At 44.3% G+C, this 23,053-nt stretch overlaps 1 protein-coding gene across 2 annotated transcripts in view; it reads left to right on the top strand.

Moving 5' to 3' along the window:
• The window catches only part of plpp3 (phospholipid phosphatase 3), a 28,893-nt gene extending 13,021 nt beyond the window's left edge, over positions 1-15,872 (top strand). Inside the window, exons 2-7 of one of the 2 annotated variants that reach the window (XM_070832609.1) lie at positions 1,593-1,750; positions 4,193-4,285; positions 4,432-4,619; positions 4,725-4,782; positions 8,101-8,277; positions 13,557-15,872. In XM_070832609.1, coding sequence (XP_070688710.1) covers positions 1,593-1,750; positions 4,193-4,285; positions 4,432-4,619; positions 4,725-4,782; positions 8,101-8,277; positions 13,557-13,685 — 803 coding nt within the window. In that variant the 3' untranslated portion in view covers positions 13,686-15,872. Of the gene's footprint in view, positions 1-1,051; positions 1,207-1,592; positions 1,751-4,192; positions 4,286-4,431; positions 4,620-4,724; positions 4,783-8,100; positions 8,278-13,556 lie in introns of both variants that reach the window. The other variant, XM_070832610.1, reaches the window with a different exon arrangement.
• The last annotated feature ends 7,181 nt before the right edge of the window (positions 15,873-23,053 follow it).

Raw genomic sequence — 23,053 nt, 5'->3', positions numbered from 1 at the left:
TGCCTTTGACCCAAATGTCAAGAATTCCTGTGATGTGAGCCAACCGCTTGAACCACATGCGGGACTAGTTTCTGTGCAGTCTGATGTTGAATGTATATGTTGGTGTGTCAGTGTGTGGGTCTTCAGGACGCCTTCGTGTCTTGAGCTCCCTTTATTTATGAGCTACTACAGTTGTACATGCACACGCCAAACACTCTCTCAAGCGAAAAATGTTCCAGAGTTGGGTGGGCTTAGTTTTGTTTTTCTTGCTATTCACACATATTAGAATCTGGAAAGGAAAACTTTGAAAGTCCCAGCCAGAGTTTGCATGTCTGTGTTCGTAGATTTGGAGATACATTTTCCCTTCATCAGAATATAATGAGTGTGTGCTTGTGCGTGTTGCTGAGAAAGTTATTTCTTTCAACTCCTCGTCTCTTTTGTTGTTGAGGTCGTTGGACAGAGCTCGTCTCTTGAAGGCTTGATTTTATGAAATTATATCATAGTTTGACGTTTTAGGGAAAAAAGTAAATAAGCACATTTCCCCAAACTATTTCCTTAACAAATGGTTTCTGCCAAACAAGGCATTTCAGCGCTGTACCTGGAATGGCACTCTCTTCCCCTGCAATCCATAACACTTAAGCTTTCACAATGTATTGACATAGTACCCGTGTTAGCGGGTTTCTTTTGTCTCCTTTAATGGACCCCCAGCCCTGAGTGTCAGTGTGTATTTGCTCTGCCAGGAGGGGGGGATCTCCTAATGCTAAAGGATAAACCTCAGTTCTCAATAGCCTGGTGTCACACTGTCAACAGGAGCCGCAGGAGAGGGTTTGCTGAGCAAACGGCTTAATCAGTGATAGCATGAGCTCGCACACACCTGTGACCGTTATTGTCTGTTAATGTGTGTTTTAATATGATGTTTTTTTCTTCAGCTTACAGGTAAGTGGACTTAGCTATATGATGCAGAAAAGTTCCCTGTATTGGGCGTGTGTGGGAGTCAGCTTTATGAATGTGAGTGTGTGCGCGCGTGGGTTCATACATCCATTCATGTGTATGTGTGTGTGTGTGTGTGTAGCTATGCTGCCCAGCCTGGTTCTGCACCGTACCTCTATTCGTCCGTACCAGAGGGGTCTCTACTGCAGTGACTCCAGCCTGGCATACCCATACAAGAGAAGCACCGTCCCCTCCTCAGTGCTCACCTCTGTTGGGTTGACACTGCCTGCAGTGTCCGTAAGTCGCCCCCCACACAAAGAGCACTTGGCCTTGGGGAACACTGAGGGCAGAAACAGGGGAGGGCTGGTGGTTCGTGGTGGTGGCTGTGAAGGAGTGAGATCTAGAAGAGTTCAGAAAAGTTGATGCACTTTTAATGTCATAGTTTGTCATTTATGGTGTCATTTGCATCAGATTTTGGAAAGCCATCACTCCTTTGCTCTAAGCTGCCCATACATGACGTGTCCTCACGCCCCACCCGTTTCTGCCATATCCCATGATCCCTTGGTGCCAGCGTGCTCTTGTTTGTGTCTGTGTCACTGACCTGGTGCTTTTATGCTTTCTTCCTTCTCTCCCTCTCCCTGTCATTCTCTCTCTTTGCTCCCCTCTTTCCTTGTGTCTTGTAGCTAGCCTGCCTTTCCTGATCATTGAGACTAGCACCATAAAGCCGTACCAGCGCGGGTTTTACTGTTCGGACCAGTCCATCCGCTACCCCCGAAAAGAGGGAGACACCATTAGTGATGCCGTGCTTTGTGGTGTTGGCATTCTTATTGCCATCTTCTCTGTAAGTCGACCTTTACACCTCCCTTTGTCTTCTGCTTTTACTCCAATTTAAAGTCACTTCTTCTTAGCTCTTAGATACCTTAGTCTGATTACTCTCACTAACACAGCCCCTCCATCAAGACGTGATTTCTTGCCATGCAGTATTTCCTAAAATACTCCAGTCTTTTGCTATAAATGTGCTCTACATGTAATGCCCTTTCATTCCATAATGTTTTCTTCATCATACTTCTGCATCAGCTTTGAGTCATACAAGCCATATTCTAATGGCCTGTTTTTATTACTTCGCTCAGTGAGTCAAGTGGTAGTGAGAGGTCCCCCAAGCGACATTAAGAATGTGTGTTTGTATGCGTGCTGAGGCATGCATGCCAAAGACCAAAGAGGTTTTACAAGGTCCCGATCCATTCTCATACCTCCCATTCGTATTCCTGCACCCTGACTCTGTGCCCTCTGTGCCCTCCACATTACTCGGGGTGAATGTGTCAGTGCTCTCTCCCATGCCTGCACTGATCACGTGAGGCATCTGGGCAGTTACCAACAGCATGAAGTCTTCATTCCCATGAATTGACTCCTGCTCCAGAGAAAGAGTGGCTCTAGTGAAGTGCCAGCAAGTTAGAGGGTGGGTCAGGGTTAGTGGAAACATGTTATAATGACATGTGGTGGGGTACGTGTATGTCAATTAGTGCCACGTGGTCAGGCTAGATGATCTTTACAGCCCCCAGACTCTTTGTGGCAGAGCCCCTCACAAGTTCCCAGACTGAGATGTCGCTTACCCCCGTCTTCTCGTCATCAGCTTGGTGGGCTAACACACACGCACACACACACTGTAACAGCCCATCTCTTTTACTTATTGGAACCAGGAGACTGTGCATGTGTTATTTAGCTCCCTCACATGTTCACGTGTGGGCAAAGCTAGCGTGTCTGACACAGCTGTGTTCCATTAGTGGCGTCTACTGCCATGCAGACACCATTCCTTTAACGCACATGCATGCACACTTATTCACTATTGCAGGCACACGCACATACATGCACTGGTAGCAGATTCCAGTTAGGCCTCTTGTTTATATTCGCTGCATGGGAAATCCCAACAGTCCCGCTGGTCTGACATATCTATGTCTGACAGGCCACGTTTCCACTGTGAGAAACAGAGTAAGCAATAGCAAGACAGGGTTCTATAAGCATCCTCATTGACGATCCAAATAAACCCATCAGACACCTTTTGAGCCCTCTGCTCAGATCAGAAAGGCCTTCTACGAGCAGACACATAGGAATAAACCAAGACAGGGAGCTAGAGAAGGGGAGGAGAGGTTTGAATGCAAATGCTGACAATCCAAATAAACTTCTCTGGCTTGTATCGGCCTCCCGTGGTTCTAATCTTAAGCTTAGATCAAAACAATTCATTGACAATAGAACACACACACTAATACACCACCATGTTTGTTTCCTCTGGCTGTGAGCCTGCCAGCTGACCACCCAATAGGCAGGATAGGTGTGTTTATCAAGCCTAACAATACAAACAGAATACATGTAAATACACAAACACTATGTATCTGCATTACCATGATAGTGTCTGGGAAACAGTGAGCCGGCGGACGTGCACACATTTAGAGTCTTAATTCTACTGACATTCTCAGTACTGAGTGTGCTGGCTCACAGATGGCCAGGTAAATATTTTCCTGAGAGATTGGGTGAGAAGGTAGGCAGAAGAGTGAAGCCTTGTGTGGAAAGAGGAAGGAAAGGAAGATGTGGTTAGTGGTGGAGAGCGGCCGATCCGTCAGTCAGATACCCCAGGTGGTACAGGTATGATTGACATCTCCGTGCCTCGAGGGTTGGCTCGGCGTAAGCCCCCTCAGTCTAGATGAGGTCTTTCCATGGGCCCCAACATTACTTAAAAGTGTGTGGCTGAAATAACACCGGATTCAGGGCTTCAGCCCACTTGACTTAAGCCTTATATAAGACCGTTGCTTTGATATAAATCCTCCTCACATCAAAGTCACGTCAGTCTGACTGGGATATTGACCCAGTCTAGATCATTTGTTTAAGTTTTCCTGTTTTTCTTTTCCCTTTCCTTCACTGCCTCATTATCCCCAACATCCCACATAAAAGGCCCCATCGTATCATTGAGCCATTCATTAATAACATCACATCAAAACTGCCTGAGGGAAAGGCAGGCCATGCTCATTCTGTATGTCTGTCTGTTTCTGAATCTCTCGCATTTTGTCTCTCCTGTCTGCCCTTTACGCATCCCTTCTATTTAAACTGTGACTTTAGTCTGAAAGTGAATTACATTTCTTGGATGATAGAAATTTAAGTGTTAGCATTTTTACTGCATGGTTATTTGCGTCTAAACGTACCGTAGGATTCAGCTGCATCACATAGGGGGAATTTGTCTCATATTTGTGATCAGTGTTGTCTGTTTATCTCAAAAAACAATCCTCTCTTCTAGATTGTGATTGGAGAATGCTTCAGGATTCACCAGCTCCATGAGGGAACCAAGTCTTTTGTTGGGAATCCCTATGTCGCAGCCCTCTACAAACAGGTCAGCTCCCAATGAGCGTGCTTCATATGTTACGGGATTATTGCATTCGTAACTGACTCCTCCCTTGAACTGCAGCTACCCAGTCGTCGCTTTTTAGACAGCCATATTGATATTATGTCTAATCTTTAATGTGTGTGATCTTGCAGATGGGTGTGTTTCTCTTTGGATGTGCCGTCAGCCAGTCATTCACAGACATTGCCAAGGTGTCGGTGGGTCGCATGAGACCCCACTTCTTAGATGTGTGTAAACCAGATTTCTCCACCATTGACTGCTCACAGGGATACATCACCAACTATACATGCAGTGGTGAAGACAGCGATGTACAGGAGGCCAGGTTTGTATAAACACCAATACATACTCAATATACAGTACACGTATATGCTGTGTATAACACTCACTTCACTGAAAAACTGACTGACGATAATGTTTCTCCACACAGGAAATCCTTCTTCTCAGGACATGCCTCTTTTTCGATGTTTACCATGCTCTACCTGGCTGTAAGTAACTGTTAAACTCTTTTATACACACACACCACAGCACACTCACATTAACACAAGCACACACACGCAGAGAGCCACCAAAACAATGGTTTACACACTGTAGAGGGAGTCCCGGCTGTGATTAGGGGATTCACTGCCTGAATGAATAAACAAAACATTGTTCTTATCCACTTCTCCTCCTCCTGCTCCTCCGCTCTGCCTCTTCACTCTGTCTTAAGAAGACCTTTTATTCTCCCTTTTACTCCTTCGAGAGATGGATGGATGCACTCCACCTGTTTTCTTCAGAGCAGCTGCATGTGCACTTCCTGTCCTCTCCCATTTCTCTCAGTCTCTCCCTCTTACTCCACCTGTTGTGGGTGTCGGGTGGGGCTAAGCACCCTTGAGGCATTTCAAATAATTAGACACACAGACACACACAAAGACAACTGTCAGCTCATAACTCCCCAATCATCTCCTCACCCTCTTCCTCTGAAGAAGATTGTCAGTGGTCTGGCTGGCCCGAGCTTGGTTACAAGGTGGTCTTGGTTCTCATGGTGGGCTAACAGTTGAAGTTCTTGTGTTTTGTAGTGTATTGTCATGCTGTGAGAGCTTGTTGCGGGTATTTCCCAGCCTCTGGGTGAACCTTACAGCTGCGCTCTGGTCAGACCAAGGAAGAGGGATGAGAGGGAATAAAAAGCAGGGGGAAAAAGCAGAGAGGGAATGGAGATGTGCTGCATCCAGACCACAGAGTGACACACTAGTCCGAGACCAGTGTTCCAGCTGTGGCGAGCTCAGGACCCTAGCCAGAGGAGGCTGGTGCAAACAGTGAAACAGAAAGAGAAAGGAGAGCTGGATCAGTGGTGGAGAGGAGGAACAGTTTCTAGTTGATGTTATGGAATACAAAACCAGCCTGAAACACAGAGGAGACATTCCCAGTGGAAAAAGGAATCTGCTGTACTTCTTGTTTTTTTGCCAGCTGAAAACCAGTCATGTGGCATCATGTTTTTGCTCACAGAACCTCCCACTCTGCTCTCCCTAAATAAGTTTTCTTATGTCGCTCATGTCTCCTCCACAAGAGCAGATGTTACCAACTGCCCAAGTCATAAGTCGGGTCAACAGAACATGAGGATGGATGATGACATGTTTCGTGGAAAACAGACAAATATGGATCCTGTCTTTATTGGGGCCTTCCCCTCACCCTCTGTCCTTGTTTCTGCTCCCTTGTTGCCTGCCAGGGTGAAAGTGTCATTCCCACAGCGTGGCTGTCACCTCGCACTCCCTCCCACAGCCCCCAGTCATCTGCTAATTGGCACTCTGTGATTTCGAAGTACTTAATTTCCTGTCGTGCCTGTCTGAGGGCTGCGACGGATGTGGTTTGAGCTGAGACTTCACAGCGTCGCAGCTTTCTGAGATGGCATATGAGTAACTGACACGCTGCACAGTTACACCGCAGCCGCACAGGACAAGCGTGTGTGTGCATTTATGCGTCCTGCTGAGCTGTCTTTGTTTATCTGCCATTAACGCATATCGCATGTTGTTGGTTAAATAAAAACCAATATGTTTGCTTGTGATATACAAGTGGTTTTAACCACAGCTATTCTTTTTGCTCCTTTTTGTCTCACGGCTTGATGTGAACCAAAGGAGAGGGAAGGGAAGGGGGCTGGCGTATAAAACCCTCCTTCTCATTCTTTCTCACTTTGTTGTGTTTGTGTGTGTTCTCTTTCATTTAACACTGACTTTGAGTCAGAGCGAGAAAGACAGAGGAAGAAGATCTTACTGGAATGAGCTGGATTCCTTTAGAAACCACCAGACTCTGTGTCGCTCTTCTCTCCCTCCGTCATGGGAATCAGTTGGGACTCCTTTTGTTGTTGTGTTTTATTGTTGTTTTCCTTAGATCTGACTGTTAGAGACAGCACAGCAAATTTCTGGCTAGGGTCAAAAAGGCAGTCTATTTAAGTCTGAGTTGGATTTAAAGATGAGACCATGTAATTTTGAGATTTTCAGAAGGTCGTTAACCCTCTCAGTTGCTTATCATGACTGTATATGTGCAGGCTTCTGCTGAATCAGAGTTGGACGTTTTATTTGGGTTTATTTACTGCCCTTCAGTCAGATAGAGTTGATTGGCAAGTTACTGAAAATCTTTGTTTTGGCTAAGTGCTCTTTCTTTCTGGTGTTGCATTCATGGCTTTCAGGACGATAGACAAAAGTTACCAGTTGCCCGCTACCTGAGAACCACTCTGAAGGAAGCCTGAAATCTAAACATCCCTGCCAAGGAGGAGAGAACAAGACTGGAAGGGATGGGAGGGATCGCTTCCTCTGCTTCCGTAAGGAGAAGAACAATGATAGAGTGTCGTAGAGGAAGTGGGAACTTTACGTCCACACCTACAGGGGCTCGTAGTGGACGGGGGTTGTAGGGAGGCACTGCGGCTGTCTGTAGGTATTGTTAGCCCTACTTGATTATATGACTCGAGTGTGGAGGTTTTGGGGTGGGTAGACCTTGGCTGAGGCTGGCCCTCCCTGGCCCTCTGGGTGTGAGAGACAGGAAGTTAAGGGTATGAGTGGTGCAGAAACACAGGATGTCTGAGGAGCCTAGGCTGATCCCTCCACTGTGCGTGTATGTGGATATACAGAGACATAAACTAAGCATGTATCTGCTCTTGTAAGAGTGGCTGAGCGGCCTTGGACTTAGTTGTCTCTGTTTTGGCTCTTCTCAATCTTTATCATGACCCAGAAACTGGTTGTTGGCCGCGGGCAAAGCGGGGGTGCATCCGCTTTGTCTTCTATTTACTCTAATAGGGTAGAGAGTTCATCCCAACAAAGTGCTGAAACATTCATGGCAGGGAATGTATATGTGTGTGTGTATGCTAGTGGCTCGCTGTGGTCGTGCTGTTTTTACAGCTGGGATGTTGAACCATGAATCAGTCATGTCCGGGTCTCAGGCAGTAGAGTGTGTGTGACTGTGTGTGTTGTGGAAGAGAGTATGTGTTTCTTTGCTCTGGCCAGCCTGCCCACTTTGATTCAGTCTAGACCTCTCAGACAGTAATAATACACACACACTCACACACACGCAGGTGAAGGTTTAAAGAATAAATGCAACATTTGTTAAACTCAATGACTTTTATGAAAATATCCAGTCAGGTGTGTGTATGTGTGTGAAGATTCAGGTCACTACTGTATCAATAACATAATGTAGATTACACATTTTTTCATCTTACACAGTCAAAGCTTTTCCACATTCAACTGTGCATATTAAATTCTGTTGTGTGAAGAAAATAAGAAACAGTATCTGTGTGTTCACCTCCTGCTTTCTCACTCTCTCTCTCTCTCTCTCTCCAGTTCTATCTCCAGTCCAGGTTTACATGGCGCGGCGCTCGTCTCCTCCGCCCGCTGCTCCAGTTCACCCTGTTGATGATGGCCTTTTACACTGGCTTATCTCGTGTCTCCGACCACAAGCACCACCCGACTGATGTCCTGGCAGGCTTTGTGCAGGGAGCCCTGGTGGCCTACTGCATAGTGAGTGCACACATGTCACACACGACACATAAATTCATCTTTATCAGGCACACACACACAAGTGTATAAAAATATGAGTGATATAGCAGGAGCACACACATCTTTTGCAACTTAATACTTTTCTATAATTGACCATTGGGGATTCTACAGATGGACTAACCTTCAAATAAAGTTTGCCTTCACATAGCATAGTTCCCTGTTTTCACTTTTTCTCTTCTCTGCTTTTTCTGAAAAAGAGAAATGGAGCAAGCAGCAAAGTGAGGAGAATCTGATTCCCTTTAATGAATAACACATTGCTTGTAGCCGGGACCCAGTTCAGCTCATATGTGGTGTGTGTGTGTGTGTGTGTGTGTGTGTGCGTGTTAGTGTGAATACACCGTCTTCACTGCTTTTGTGACATATCGTCACAGCAGTTGCCAGATGATTTTCGTAACCCTCATCATTACACTAAGCTAGTTGGAGCCAAGGAAAATTGAATTCGGGTCAAGAGGAAAATAGAGGCAGTGTAAAAAGAGAGCGAGTAGGAGAGAGAGAGGGAGGATTAGCCTTTGAAACAGGAATGAGGCTGTTAATTATTTTGGGTTTTTTATTTGGCGGCTCTGGTTCTATCAGCACAGCAGGGCCCTGCTAAACTCTGCTGCCTCTGGGAAAAGTGTGGAAAGACACACTCTCACACACACACACACACACACACAAAACCCTTACCTTTCTACATGATCCAAATCATGAACGTGGAAAGGATTAGATTCATAAAATTCAGCAAGACCTTAGTAGTGGCGCCTAGGCAGACCTTGGCACAGCTAAAACTCACATGCACAATCACACACACACACACACACACACACACACACACACACCAGGGTCCTTGAATGCCAAGATTATTGAAGGATCCAAAATGAACCATGAACAGAAATCAGCAACTAACAATGGATTGTAATGCTCTGGCAAAATCAGCCCCTCCAGCTGGATGTAGCTCCTGGACGACATCAACTTTGACAAGGAGACAAAAAAAAGATGTTTTTGTAAAAATGCTCAACATACAAGCTTGACCTCTGAATGGGCAGATCTGGCAGGAGGAGTGAAGGAAGGGAAGTGACAGCAGAGAGGAGCCTTGTCTACATCTTGGCTCGGGATGAGCGTGGGTTTAATCCAACTCAGCTATTCCACAACCCTCGGAGAGACAGCTTCACACACACATAGACACACTGTTCACATCCACATGCATACACACCACACATATATACATACACATATAGGCCCTAATGCTCAAACCCCTGCCGATCAAGGCAGCGTGGTTAGTTTTACAATCCTTGACGCCCCTTCTGATTTGCCCAGCCTTAGTAGAAAGGCACATCTGTGAATACTTTAGCTCGGCCGTTTCAGCCTCTCAATAAGCAGCAGAGCAGAAAGGACCTGACAGGAGATGAGTGGAGGCAGGACAGAGAAGGTATGAAGCCTGTGTGCCTGAGAGAAGCCAGTAGAAAGTACTATATCAGAGTGTGAACGTCTTTAGATCTTAAGTTAACAAGAGTGCAGGTTCCGCTATTATTCTTTTAGATGCAAAGTCTGAATGTAAGAATAAAATCATGAGTTCACAGTTTGATATCATGTCAGAGCGTATAACTTTCACCACTCTGAGGACTTCAGAGCCTGAAGCAGTCTTTTAATGTCTCTACTTAGATCTTCTACATGTCCTTCTGTTGTACAGTGACTGCTGTTATTATATGTATGACTTTGATTTATCTTTGAAGGCACCTGAGAACACACAATGTGGCTCATGGCAAAGGTTTCTTAGCATTTTCTGGACATGGACATAGACTTGATGTTTTTTCATAAAGCAGCAACAGCTGATATTAAGAGCCTCATGGCAGCCTGGGTAATGTGGTCCATGAATCCTGCCTGAGTTTGTGCATGAAAAGAGCAGTGTCCAAACACTGACGGTGCAATTGTCTAGATATGGCAGTCTGATTGGAAGAACAAAAGAACACATTGGACAAATTAGAGGATTTGCACGTCAGTCCCAAGAGTGTGATTGTGAACAGTTGATCTGAATATCACATGGTGAGTTATATAGCCTGGTGGAAAAACATCTTCCTTTCCAAATACATTTCAGTAATTGTCTGTAGAGAAGTGTTTTGTTCCATGACTTTATTGTAGCTGCTATTCCAGGTTTCCCTAGGCTACCTCTTTAATCCCAGTGCACCCCCATTGAGTGCCAGTAAATGAACAATACAAACCTGGGGCAAGTATGGACACATTCATATGTAGTGACGTGTCAGACTGCAGCTTTGTTGCCTTTGTTCTAAGTTAATAGCTGCTTTAAACCCCTTTGTCTGTCCTCACATTTGGTGACTGATCATGTCTGAGTCGGATACATGAGGTTTATGGATGAATATGAAGATTAATGTGTTTTTTTTTAATCAAACACCTCAGACTGTGTCTGCAGGGCTGTGATCCAAAGCCACAACAGGAAGTGGTCCGTCTGTCCTACCTGGCACTTCCTATCAGACGCAGTGACCTACTTTTCAACACATGATGCTGTAGAGGTCAAGATGACTGACTCCAGCAGGAAGCAGCTGTCAGGGAGAAAGCTAGGGCAGCGGCCATTTGTTTTTTCGAGGTTCATTGTCACAGTGGAGAGGAGTTGGGTCAGGCATTCCACAGGGAGGGGCAAGAGGATGCTATCGCACTCTCTGATCCAAACACACACAACATGCTGCACACACACACACACACAGGGGATCTCAAATATTGAAACAGTGTGTGTGGTCAGTGAACTTGTGTAGAACCAGGAAGTCATTTTTTATCACTCCTCACACACGACTCAAGTGTCGCAATTGGGAACTCTGTGTAAAATGGCAGCATTTAACGCTTTTTTGAAAATGTATAAGCATATACAGATATGTAACATTGAGACACATGTTAGCGTGACAATTTAGCTTTGAAAAGCCCCCAGTTTTTAGAAGTGGGGTGTGGGGGTGTGGGGGTGGGGGGTAGTGACTAATGCAGTGGCTCTGTAGACGTTCACAGTTCCTGCAAATTACTGCTCTCATATCCTATATGACTCTGCTTCTTTATGTGCCAGGTGTGACATTTTAATAGTGGTTAGCCACAGAAACTCACACAAACACACACACACACACACACACACACACACACACACACACACACATATACACTGTGGCCCATAAAGTTGGACTAAAATGTTTTTTACCTCTTGAATTTTTACCATGAAATGATTGTGACAATGTGATTTATTCTTGATAAATAAAGCGTTTATCTACTCAACTTTATTGATCAAACTCTTCCAAACATATCACAGTGAAACTTAAACCACAATTAACCTTTGCAAACTGTGTATTCAGGCTTTAACAAAATTGGGGGTATTGAACAATTATTCCAACTTTATGGGCAACAGTGTATATATCTCTATATAAATGCCTTTAAAGGTTGTGCTGTTTTGTTTCCTGTATTAAGGGCCTAACTGCTGAGCCTGCAGCACTCAACACAAAAGGCTTGGAGACTTTGTGTGTGTGTTTGTGCGTATCATACACAGGAAGTGGTGAGGTCTTGATAAGCCTTCCACCATGACAGGTTCAGGGATGATAGGTTGGAGGTTGGGCGAGGCGGTAGCAAGGCTTGCTGTGATTGGACACAAAGCATCCGGATGGGAAACGAGCATGGGATGTTTCCCATGACCGCTCGGGTAATTCTCAGAGATATGACTCCATCATATCCCTCCACACTCAGCTAATTATATCATATATAATATACCATCTAATGACGCGCTAAAGATGTTGCACAAACTGCTGTCTGTATAGACAAAGAGCCCTTTTAAAACTATGAGAGCAGCTGTGTGTTACGGAGGTATCTATCTGCGTGTGATGTCATCCTAAAGTCAGAGGTCCCCAGTGAAGGTCGTCTTTAGGGTCAGTAAATGTCAAGCTGTAATAGAGGAGAATGTCTTTGTGTTGAGCCGACATTTCAGAATGAGACAATCTTTGTCACAAATAGATCACTGACCCATTTTTTTTCTCCGGAAAACAATTAATGATGAACTGGCTGTTAGTATATGTTTTCCCCAAGCACATTCCCATAGGAGAGTATCACGTATTTTCCCAGTGTATTTTTGCCTGCGACAGTCATCCATATTGTTTTCCCTGAGGAGCTGCTACACAGTGGGCTCTCTTTCTGAGAGTTTGGTGTTGAATGGCAGCTTCTCCCCTCGGCCCTCCCTCCCCACCTCCCGGGCACAGGCCCTCTACTCGCCCTCGACTGGCAGCACGGAAGGAAAAGCTGCTGCGCCTGCCAATTATGTGTGTGTGTATTTGTGTGTGTTTGCTTGTGTTAGTCCGCAGCTGAAGCCCCTGTTGCCCAAGAGTGACCCCAGACCCCTGTGAGTGGAAACGGTAATCCACTGTTACAGTGGACAGTAGTTTCCATGGTCCCACTTCCTGTCCACCCCTGCACATTTTCCTGTTTGACATATGATGTCATCAGGATTTCAGGAAGAGATCTCTTCAGTTTTTTTTCTCTCTCTTCCTTCGTGCCAGACTGACCTCAGAGCTGATGTAAAAGGGGACTGGCATCATTTAATTAGTATTAGCCAGGGTTCACTACATTTGATGTCAGTGTAGGGTAAGATCACTTCCTTCAGACAGATTACTCAGTGTTTCTAGTTTAGGATTGGGTACAGCATGGCAGAGGGAGGTGATAGGGTGTTTCTCCATCATGGTATCATGAAGTAATGCAACGCTCATATTTACACTTGTTGCTAGCTCACAGACACCCTGCAGACACAAGAACGAGGGTGCATATTCACACTACAGACCTGCCATGTTTTATCCAGACTGTTCACTCCTGGTATTCAATGAATCTGAAATTTGCTTTTGGAAAAAATATTTTTGATCAGATTTAACTCACACAGATAAATTTGAGTTTTCTCTGCAGTCTCTCTACAGTCAATGTACATATGGTGGTTATTTTGTAACTGCCTTGGGAACAGACTCCAAAACCCATCCCCAAAGTTGTCCTGCATGGACAAATCAACTAAGAAAGGTTTAACATGCTCTATGCAAATTGCAGTGGTAACTTGGCAGCATTTACATTCAAAGTGAACTACACAACTGGACACACACGTCCAAATAACCATCTCCATATCTGGTCCGAGCAATCAGATCCCATCTTTGCTTGGTTCATTTTGTTTTTTCACTGGTTCTTCTGTGTTTGCTGTTCCCGCTCTGTTTTCTCACCTCGGCCTCCTTCTGTGTTTCCACCAGGTGTTCTATGTGTCAGACCTGTTCAAGCCCAGGGTGAAGCCGGCCACGCCCCCGCCCTCCCCCATCAAGAAGGAGCTGCTCCCTTCATCAGACATCATTGAGAGGAACAACCACCACAACATGGTGTGAGAGAGGCCACAACTTCTTCCTGTGACTGAGGAGCCAATCACAGCGCTGCTCACCTCCCATCGGACAGTAGAATGTAGCGACGAGAGACTGTAGCTGCTTCTCAAGTGGCATCCTCCTCCCTTTAGCGGTGCCCAGCGAGGCACTCTGTGGACTAGGGTGTCAGATTTGAGATTTGCACAGCAGAGTCCACTCTCACTATCCAGACTTATTATTTACTATTACGTTAACTACTAATCAACTTTTGAGCCCATCGTTTTGAGCACAAACAGGAAAGAATTGGAAGCTAAAAGACAAAATGAATTAAGAAATTGATGACTTGACAGGCAGAGCTGAGGGTGTGGAGGGTTGATGGAAGTGTAACCACATAAAGGGAAAACACTTGTGAAGAAAAACGAATGAAGAAAAGAGACAAAAAAAAAAAAAAAAAGACAAACCCCCTGCCTAGGGAGAGAGGGATGTCCAGTGATGCTTCCTCTCTGAACTCTCTGTGGCCTTGGAACGACGTAGGACAACAACTTCCTCAGCAATGGGAAGGATATTACTGCAATTACTAGCAGCATAGAAATATTAACAGTATAGAAAATTATAACTTATAGCACTGTTTTTAAGTTCATTGTCCATTATCACCACTTGCTGCCTGAGATGTCTAACTGAAAGAAACTTTGATGATGCTGACATCCTTGAGACAGAAACATTGACTCCTAGAAGCCGACCGAGTCTGGTGTGGTGGTTTCACAGGGCTCCGTACTCAGCATGGCTTCAGCAGCCCTGTGCCAGTTGGTCACTGTAAGAATCATACACTGATTTTCTTCTTCTAGGCCTTTAGAATTTCGGAGAAATTTTCTGGCTGCCAAACCTTTTTGACGGAAGACATCAGTATGTCAACAAACAGGTTCTTTAGCCTTAGGATGTGACGCCCCCCAGCCTCATATACCTCTGTCTCAAGATGAGCATGTCAAGCTTTTTGCAGTGGACTTTCAGAGCGGCCCAAACCCGGGATGTTGCATTTCTTGAGGGTTAAATGTAGTAAAGGGGGGATATTTTCTGTGGAAGGAGGGAGGCAGATCTCTCGGCCTCTCAGCACCTGTATAAGAGGCATGGCTGTGCCATGCCACTTCCTGCTTTTTGGGCCATCATTTTGGCTTCCCAAACAGGAAGGGGACGGGTGGGCAGAGTGAAGGGGTGCGGTCTGTCACCGTGGAAAGAGGGTGATGATTTACAGCTAAGCTGGCACATTATTTTGGGATGATTTGGGCTCTTTCCGCTGGCAGGGAGGGGCTCTCACCCACCCAATCACTCATTGGCAATGGATGTTTGTCTGTCGTGTGTGTGTGCGCATGTGTGTCCTATACACTCTTGTGCTTGTGTGGGTACGCTCGTGCTTGTACATGTACATCTTGTGTGTGTGAATGTCTGTGTACATATGTATGAGCGCTGTGAAAAGGAGCCCCCTCTTGATAAACTATGTGTGTTAAATGAAACACACACACTGTCAGCTGTGCCAAGTGTGTGTGTGTGTGTGTGTGTGTGTGTGTGTGTGTGTGTGTGTGTGTGTGCGCGCATGCGTGTGCCACTGTGTGTCAGAGAGCGAGAGAGCAGGTGAACGTTATAAAAACTGTGGATCTAATATTTTTATTCTCTGCTGAGGAGCATCTTTAACCTTGTATGTTTATAGCCTGTCCTGTATAATCACTAACAGTTGTACAGTACAGATACACAGGCCCTTTTTATTTACAGCCTACTCAGATATCCTCCTCCAACAACACACTCCGCCATGTTGCACATCTTTCTCATCGTATAGTCCGTCCTATCATTTCACCAAGCCGTTTTCACACTCTTTTTATAAATATATAAATAATGTATAGATCACTAAAATTAACTCTGTAAGATATTGTTTCTTAACATGTTTAGATATATCCACTATGATTACAGACCTGTGTTCTTTACAAAATGCTGCTTAAAAAGCATCAATTGACAGATTTTTGTATCTAGATAACTAAACTATTGTAGATTGTTATAGTTACGTTTGTAATATGCATTCAAAAAAAACCCACAATTGTATTAAAATTCATTATTAGTATTTTTGTATTGTCTTGTTTTTTTGTACAAAAGATATAGTTGCAATGCCGTTTTTTCTGCTAAATGTACTTAGCTCTAATACATGTGCTTTTAAATAAAAAGCTCATTATGAACACAACTGGGGTTTGTCTTGATCCTACAGTTTGACTGTTATGTGGTTTGATGTATTGTTGTTCTAATTGTTTGCTCCTGAAAATGATCCCTTTCCTTTTCCCATTCAGTCGAAAATACAAACTGCACATAATCATGAAAGTCAGTGGTGGATTCTAACTAAGTACATTCACTGAAGTACTGTACTTAATTACAAATTTGAGGTGCTTTACTCTCAGTTTTTAGGGACCAGCCACAACAATAGATGAAAAATAAATAATATGTGATAAAAATGCATAACACTTACTGACGCTTCTGTACTGTGAGAAAGGGATCTCTGTCCCAACTTCTTTCACCACTGCTTGAAATATTGATGGCCTCAGTTGGTTTTGTCCAAAATACGACATGAAATGCGAGTGTCAGGATACACACTGAGAAGGGCCCAGAGGTGTGTGTGAATTCGCACTTTGGCAGACATCAGACCAGAGGAGCTGGCGTCATGGTGAGAAAGAAAGAAAGAAAGAGCCTCCAGCACAGAAACAATGATACTGGCAGTGTGAGTTAAGTGAGTTAAAAGGCATTTAGGGCAATCATTTGACCAGTGGTGGGCCGTCAGGGCCAGCAAGGCCTTCTCTGCTGGCCTAAACTCAGAATCACTGATTTACATTTTTATATGTTCCCATTAATCATTTTAGATTATTCCTAATAGTCTATGCTCTTCATTTCATAGCGTGTCTCTGTGTCTCTGGGCTGGGGTGCTTCCAGCAGTGTATGTCTATATTAGAGCTTTTATCCAATCATATTTCAGCCATCATGTGTTGCCAGGGTCAAAGAATTCTGCCCTGAGGCCTTCAGAATCTAAAGTGCAGGCACCCGCAGCTTAAAATACATCGCAATGAAACTGTTGCTTTAACCAATCAGATTTCAAGTTGGTGACCCCAGGGCCTTCTAGCAGGCGTACGATGACGTTAGTATACAGTTTTCACGTCCTCTGATTGGATGGTCAGAGAGCTTAGCCAAAGCTAGCGATTCTTATCTGTAGCGACCTGCACAAGCTAAAACTTTATCATAATCGTAAGTATTAATAGCAGTTTTTTTAACCCACAATGGCTGACGGAGGAGAAGATGTTAATTTGGTCGCAGATCTACTTAGAAATCCATTTTCAAGGCAGACTTTCCAAGAAAAGCTGGACATTTTGAGGAAATGCTAGCAAACCTGTCCCAGCCGGGAAAAGGGTTCGTCCGCCACTTTCAGGTCAGCAACTACGAGCGGTACCCTCGGTTTACAGGCTCCGAGGAGCAAATTGTGTTGCTGAGAATGTCTGGTGTTGGCAACTGAATGACTCTGTGTTTGGAGCCCAGTCGGTGGTTAGAGTGTTTGGTGACTTGTTGAATTCTTTTAATTGGGTTTCTTGCTTTAGTGATGTCATTCATTCTCGTAACATGAGATACCTGTCTGCAATGCAGCGTCCTGTTATACTGCCTTTCTGTATAATATTGATGGTTTCTATAGCCGTGACGTCATAATGATGGTATTAAGAGGTGGTTTGATTCAGGTAGGATGCCACTGAAGGCCCAGGTGTAAAATGAACGGCCCGCCACTGAATTTGACTGATGTTATCATTATAGTGGCATGCATGTTTCCCCTCACTGTCCTGTAAAGTGCAGTCTTTTATTGACAGTGACAGTACAGCTGGTCTGAGGTCAGTTGTAAAAAAAAAAAGAAACAGCACCAATCTGAGATTTACGGTGCCTGTGAACAGCTGGTAGGCCTGGGGTCAGCCATGCGTGGCTGTAATAGTAGAGGGCCTGCTGCTGAGGCAGAGAGAGGCCCATGTTGTGGTCTTGTTTGGCAGCAGCCGAGCAGAGCAGGGCTGGCACGGGGCCGTCGCAGGGAGGCCAAGGCATTACATAGTGCTGTACCTCTCTCAGTGCGCTGGGTGTGTGTCCTTCATCACCACATCGTGTACAGTACATCCACTCAGTCTGTTTACTCTCATTTATTACTTCACATGGAGCTGATGTTTCCTTCATCTTGGTGTCCAAACTTGTGTAAAAGGATTCAAATGCTGGTTCCTGCTGGCATGTAAAAACCTCGTAGCTCCTATGTTGGTGAGGTTGACATTTTAACACGAGTAGGATGGATTACGTCCTCCTCTGCGGGCTGAGAAATTCCTCCACCCTTGGTCTTATAAAACCCTTTCAAAACCCCTTTGGATAAACTCAGAGACACATGGTGGTCATGTTAAAAACAAGTTTTCCTCCCTCAGTTTACATTTTTTGGAGACACACAATGTTCACCACACACCAATGGGTATGCAAACGACAATGCCCTGAATATGCAACAAAACTGTGTAATACATCTGATTAATTAAAAATGTTGATACACTTGAGTGTGGAAAATAAAGTCTGACAGCTGGTAAGTGTCAAGCAAGCAAGTTAACCCCGTTCTGCACTACTGGACTTTGTTAGAGATTCCAGTATAATTGCTGTGGAAAACCTTTCCTTTCTGAGAAGAAGCCCGACAGATTGATAACACATGTATCCACACGCTATATACCGAATCACTGAACAAGGACATGGGTGAATATCACACTCAGAAAGCAATTGGTAAGTCCCAAGCAAGACTGCAGCAGTTAGAGCTGGCAAGTGTGAAGGAGTAGCTTTAGTTTATATTTAACTCTACACAGTGGCTCAGAATTGGTATGTGTAAAAGTGGTTAGAGTGGCTGGGGATCCAAAACAAGGCTGACTAACAGACTTCTTTTCTTGCCATGTAGTGGTTGTAGTCAAAAATTCCTGAGTGAGATGGCCCACTGGCACACATGATATAAAAAGCATCGCGGCATAACAAGAGTGCTACTGTAGGTGGCTCTGGTTTGGCTTGAATGGTGTGTGTATGTGTGTGTGTGGCGAGGGTGGCACCTCCAGGAAAGCTGTCTGGAGGACCGAAGCTCTGAGGGCCTTTTCTCTGCAGCACAGCCCAGGCAGCAGAGAGGCAGCAGGGCCAGGGAAACACACCGAGTGGCCAGAGGAGAGCCAGAGGAGAGCGGTCGAAGCAGGACTCTGTGTTCTTCTTTAAGGGAAATAAGAGCAGAGACTCCCAGCAGTCCACTGTTTACGATATGTTAGTGCCTGTTTTGCAGGTTTTTAGCACACATGAAGTGTGTAGACGTAGCATGACCCACCTGCAGTACACAGAGAGGACAAAAAAGGAAACTACAGAAAAGAGAAAGAACTGGTTTTGTATGGATTATTATGGATATCATGCCCACATTGCAAATGCATGTTTTCTATCCTTAGAAAAATGACTGGAACATGGGGATAGATGGATGAAATCAGTGATAAAGAATGAGAACTAAGTATTAACCCAGTTTTTGGTAACTCTAATGTATTATATGGCTGTCAGTGATTGAAGGGAGGACACTGTGGGGTGTTGGATGCCGCTGTCAGTCAATGGGCACATGTGTAGGCGGCAGGAGGATTAGTATTTGGGATTAATGTCATGCTTTAATGATGATGATCCTGCAAGAGAACACTACGCCTTTGTCTCAGCTCGGGATATATTTTGTTGCGAATGAAACCTCAATCCAGTGAGTATAAAATGGAGTTAGACATCAATCTCACGTTAGTTGTAATAGACAGGAAGGCTGGATTAACCTATTTCCTGTGTTCCAATTTGACGGGTTATTATTTCTGTGTGGTAGGTGTAATCATAGTAAGCAACTGCAATGAGAAATATCGTGTTTGAGGTATTTGGCAGGTTTTTTAGCCATGGCTCTATATCGATCCATTTATATCTTTGGTCTGGACTGAAATATCACAACTACGTCTGGTTGTCATTACATTTTGTAAAAATCAGTAAATTATCTCAACATCAACATAGTTGAAGCCAAGATGGAAGTAACTAATTACATTTGCTCTTGTAACTGTAACAAAATCCTTTTTTGTGTAGTAATTGTCCTTTTGCACTTACTAGAACTTTTAGGCCTACTTAAGTAATATACTTTTAGATTTCAAGTTGCATCTGTTACAGAGGAAAGACAAAACTCATATGAAAAAGTCCTGATTAAGTCATTCAGCTGAAATGTTGACTGTGGACGGTCAATGGCACAGTGAACGTGGGCTAAACTGTACAACAATGCACAGCAATGCAGTAAAATGAATGAGCACATCATTATGTTTATGGTTTAAAAAAGGCTGCATCTACCTAAATTAATCACTGATTTAATATACCACCCGGCGACAACACCTCCAGGATGTTGGGTGACCAACAGGTGCATGCTGGGTCAGGCCAAACGTTAAACATTGAACTGCTCACGGGGGATCCTCCAGCGGTGACTTCTGTGTTCACTGAGGAAGTTTTACCCTCACTGAGGTGTGTGAGGACTTTCTGCTGTTTGTGATCATGATTTCTGTCACTGCTGCGACTGACAATAATTTCAGCTCAAATCTTTTGAAAACTTTGAGGGGTGCAGTAGGACAGAGGGGCCGAGTGTACCGGTTTTAATCAGCTCTGATATAAACGAGCAGAGAAGCTGAACCTGGAGCAGATGTTGGTGGAGGACTTGGCGGTGCTACAGACTCAGAGAGCCAGGTGAGTAGTGAACACCCCCCTTGAGGGATGTGACCCTCTGTACAGACTGTGAGGCTGTGATGATTTATTCTGTATCTGTATCTCTATTTAATTTCTGCTGCCAATGATTCTTGTTACAGCAGCGTTTTATTTGTCATTCAGTTTTGTCTCTTTTCTGATTCATTCTAGTGAGGCTGCACTGGAAGGTGGTTTTCTATTTATAACTGATAATCAGCTGTATGCACAAGCTGTGAAACCCATCTATTGAAATGGAATTTATTGCTGATTGGACGCAAGGGCTCAGTGGGCTGCTGTTATAGTGTGTAGCCTATGTTGACATTTCATGCACTGGTTCCCAGACAATGTCTCTTAAGTATTTTGGGGATTCCCTGACTTTTCACTGTGGTGGCACCATGAGGTTCATACTTTTAACCCTTTATAGGGCACTCATTGAAATACTTAGACATTCAAAATTTCAACCCCAGACCATTACTGGTGGTCATTACAAGACCTTTTCTTCTTTCTTTACTTTTGTGAGTTTTTCAAACAAATTTTCAATTTTATGGTGAAAATCAAGGTCAGTGAAGTTACCATATATGGGTTCTTGCCTGATAAAGGGTTAAGTAAAATCTCAACCACATTAGATTCATATGAAACTTGGTTTACATGTTCATTCAGTCTATGTAGCTGGCAACAGATGATCAGACTTAGATATATACAGTATATTTAGATGCATAGTGTTAACACTGTTCATTCTTTGTGTTGAGTTCTGAATAAATAACATCCCATCCATAGTAGAAGTCATTTATATTTTGTAAATACATTTATATTCATGGTGCAACAATTATTGAGTTGAGCAATCTTAAACAGACCTTTAGAATTTGCAGTTTAAGAGTCTTTGAGTGTTTTTAAAATGTAACGACGGTGTGAACATAAAAACTCATTTCCCGCTTGACATGTGACAACATTAATCCCTGCATGTGTGACATAGTGTCTGTGCATGGGTGGTGAGCTGGATGGAAAAAGAGGGAGAGGAGAGCGACGGATAGGTAGTTAATAAATTTTACAGATGTTGGCTGTACGTGGGGGCAACAGGTGATTATGTCATCTCCACATAAATGGCCCCTGTGTCCACCTTCTCTCTCGCTCCCTATGACCACCTCTGTTAGCCTCATTTACCAACCTCTCTACAAACACCATCTCTAGGTTTGTGCCTAAGGCTTTATTCTCCAACCCAAAACCCTCTCCTTTTCGTTTTAAACATAAACTCTGTCTACAGTACGTTTCACCTCCTTCTGTGACTCCCTGTATGGAAAAGACATCTACCTTCCCCCATCAGTCCCCTCGGGGCCCATATGGAGGAGTGGACAGGTCAGAAAAGGAGCACAGGGATTTGGTTGCTCTGAACTTTTTACTAGACATGGTTTTTACAGATGCAAAAAAAAGTTTTATTGGCGGTTATTTTCTTTTTTCTGCACTGAGACAGAGATCATTGTACCAAACATCATGGTTAATATACAGAAACATCAGTGGGAAAAACCTGATGACATTATGACCTTTTCAAATGTGCATGCACACACACACACACACTCTTACTCAGTCATCGTTTCCACTGATGCAGTCAGACAGGTTAAGCGAATGTTGAGTGAAGACTTCTGCTGGGAGTCAGCTTTCACCTGTCGAGTTCCTTTAGAGCAGACGATGGTTGTGAGAGATGGAGAAGAAAGGGGACAGGGAATGAGGGAAGGGCAGTGAAAGGTGAGGAGGAAACGGGGTTAGACGACTGTGACGCACGCCTCTGTGATCCTTTAAATGAACAAAATGGAGTTAGGCAAGCATCCCTCTCCCTCCTCTTTCGCTGCCTTCTTCTTTCTTCAAGGTTGCCAAAGGAAATTCTGTCATACAGCCAAAGTTGCTGAAACCCCCACGGTTCACCTGCTCACACAACACTGCACTCAAACTCACAAACACACACACACACACAAAACACACACACACAAAACACACACACACACACACATTCTCCTGTGGTGCAGAGCCACCGGGTGATTATTGGAAGACAGAATTCATCCAGTCCTTCTGGCTGCGGTCCAGAGCCTGCTGCCTGATTTACTGGTCATCCATGTGAGTGTGTGTCTGCGGAGCGTTTGCATATCTGTTGTGTCATCCTGCACGGAGCCAACTGTGAGCTCAGCACTCAGGGACCATGCATCTGTCTCGCTGACAACGAGCTGAATACCTGCTCCAGACATTTGGCCATCCATCGCACTCGTAAAGCTGTGATGTTTGCTCTGAGGAATTTACTGGAATATGCACGTATTCAGGTCAAAAAGCTGTAATGTCACCATTTACAGTAAAGCAGGAATTATTGATTGTGAAGCCCATGATTCAGCTGGTATCAGTTTGTCTTTCTCTGCAGGAGACTGAGGACCGAGGTATCAGAAGTTCATACATAGGACTAAGTCACAACAAGACTTGGAAATGTGATTTAGTTTGTAACGAAACTCCCAAAGCCCATCCATCAAAAGCTAAAATCTGGTCCAAGTTAATGTATGTGCATATATGTGCATGCATGTTTGTGTCTCCATGTTTTGGCCCAGCTACACACTAATCATCAAACCTCT

This window comes from Pempheris klunzingeri, chromosome 6 (genome assembly GCF_042242105.1).
Source record: "Pempheris klunzingeri isolate RE-2024b chromosome 6, fPemKlu1.hap1, whole genome shotgun sequence".
In the NCBI taxonomy this organism is placed as follows: domain Eukaryota; kingdom Metazoa; phylum Chordata; class Actinopteri; order Acropomatiformes; family Pempheridae; genus Pempheris; species Pempheris klunzingeri.
The sequence above is the reverse complement of the archived record's forward strand: the minus strand, read 5'-3'. Positions and strand labels throughout refer to the sequence as shown.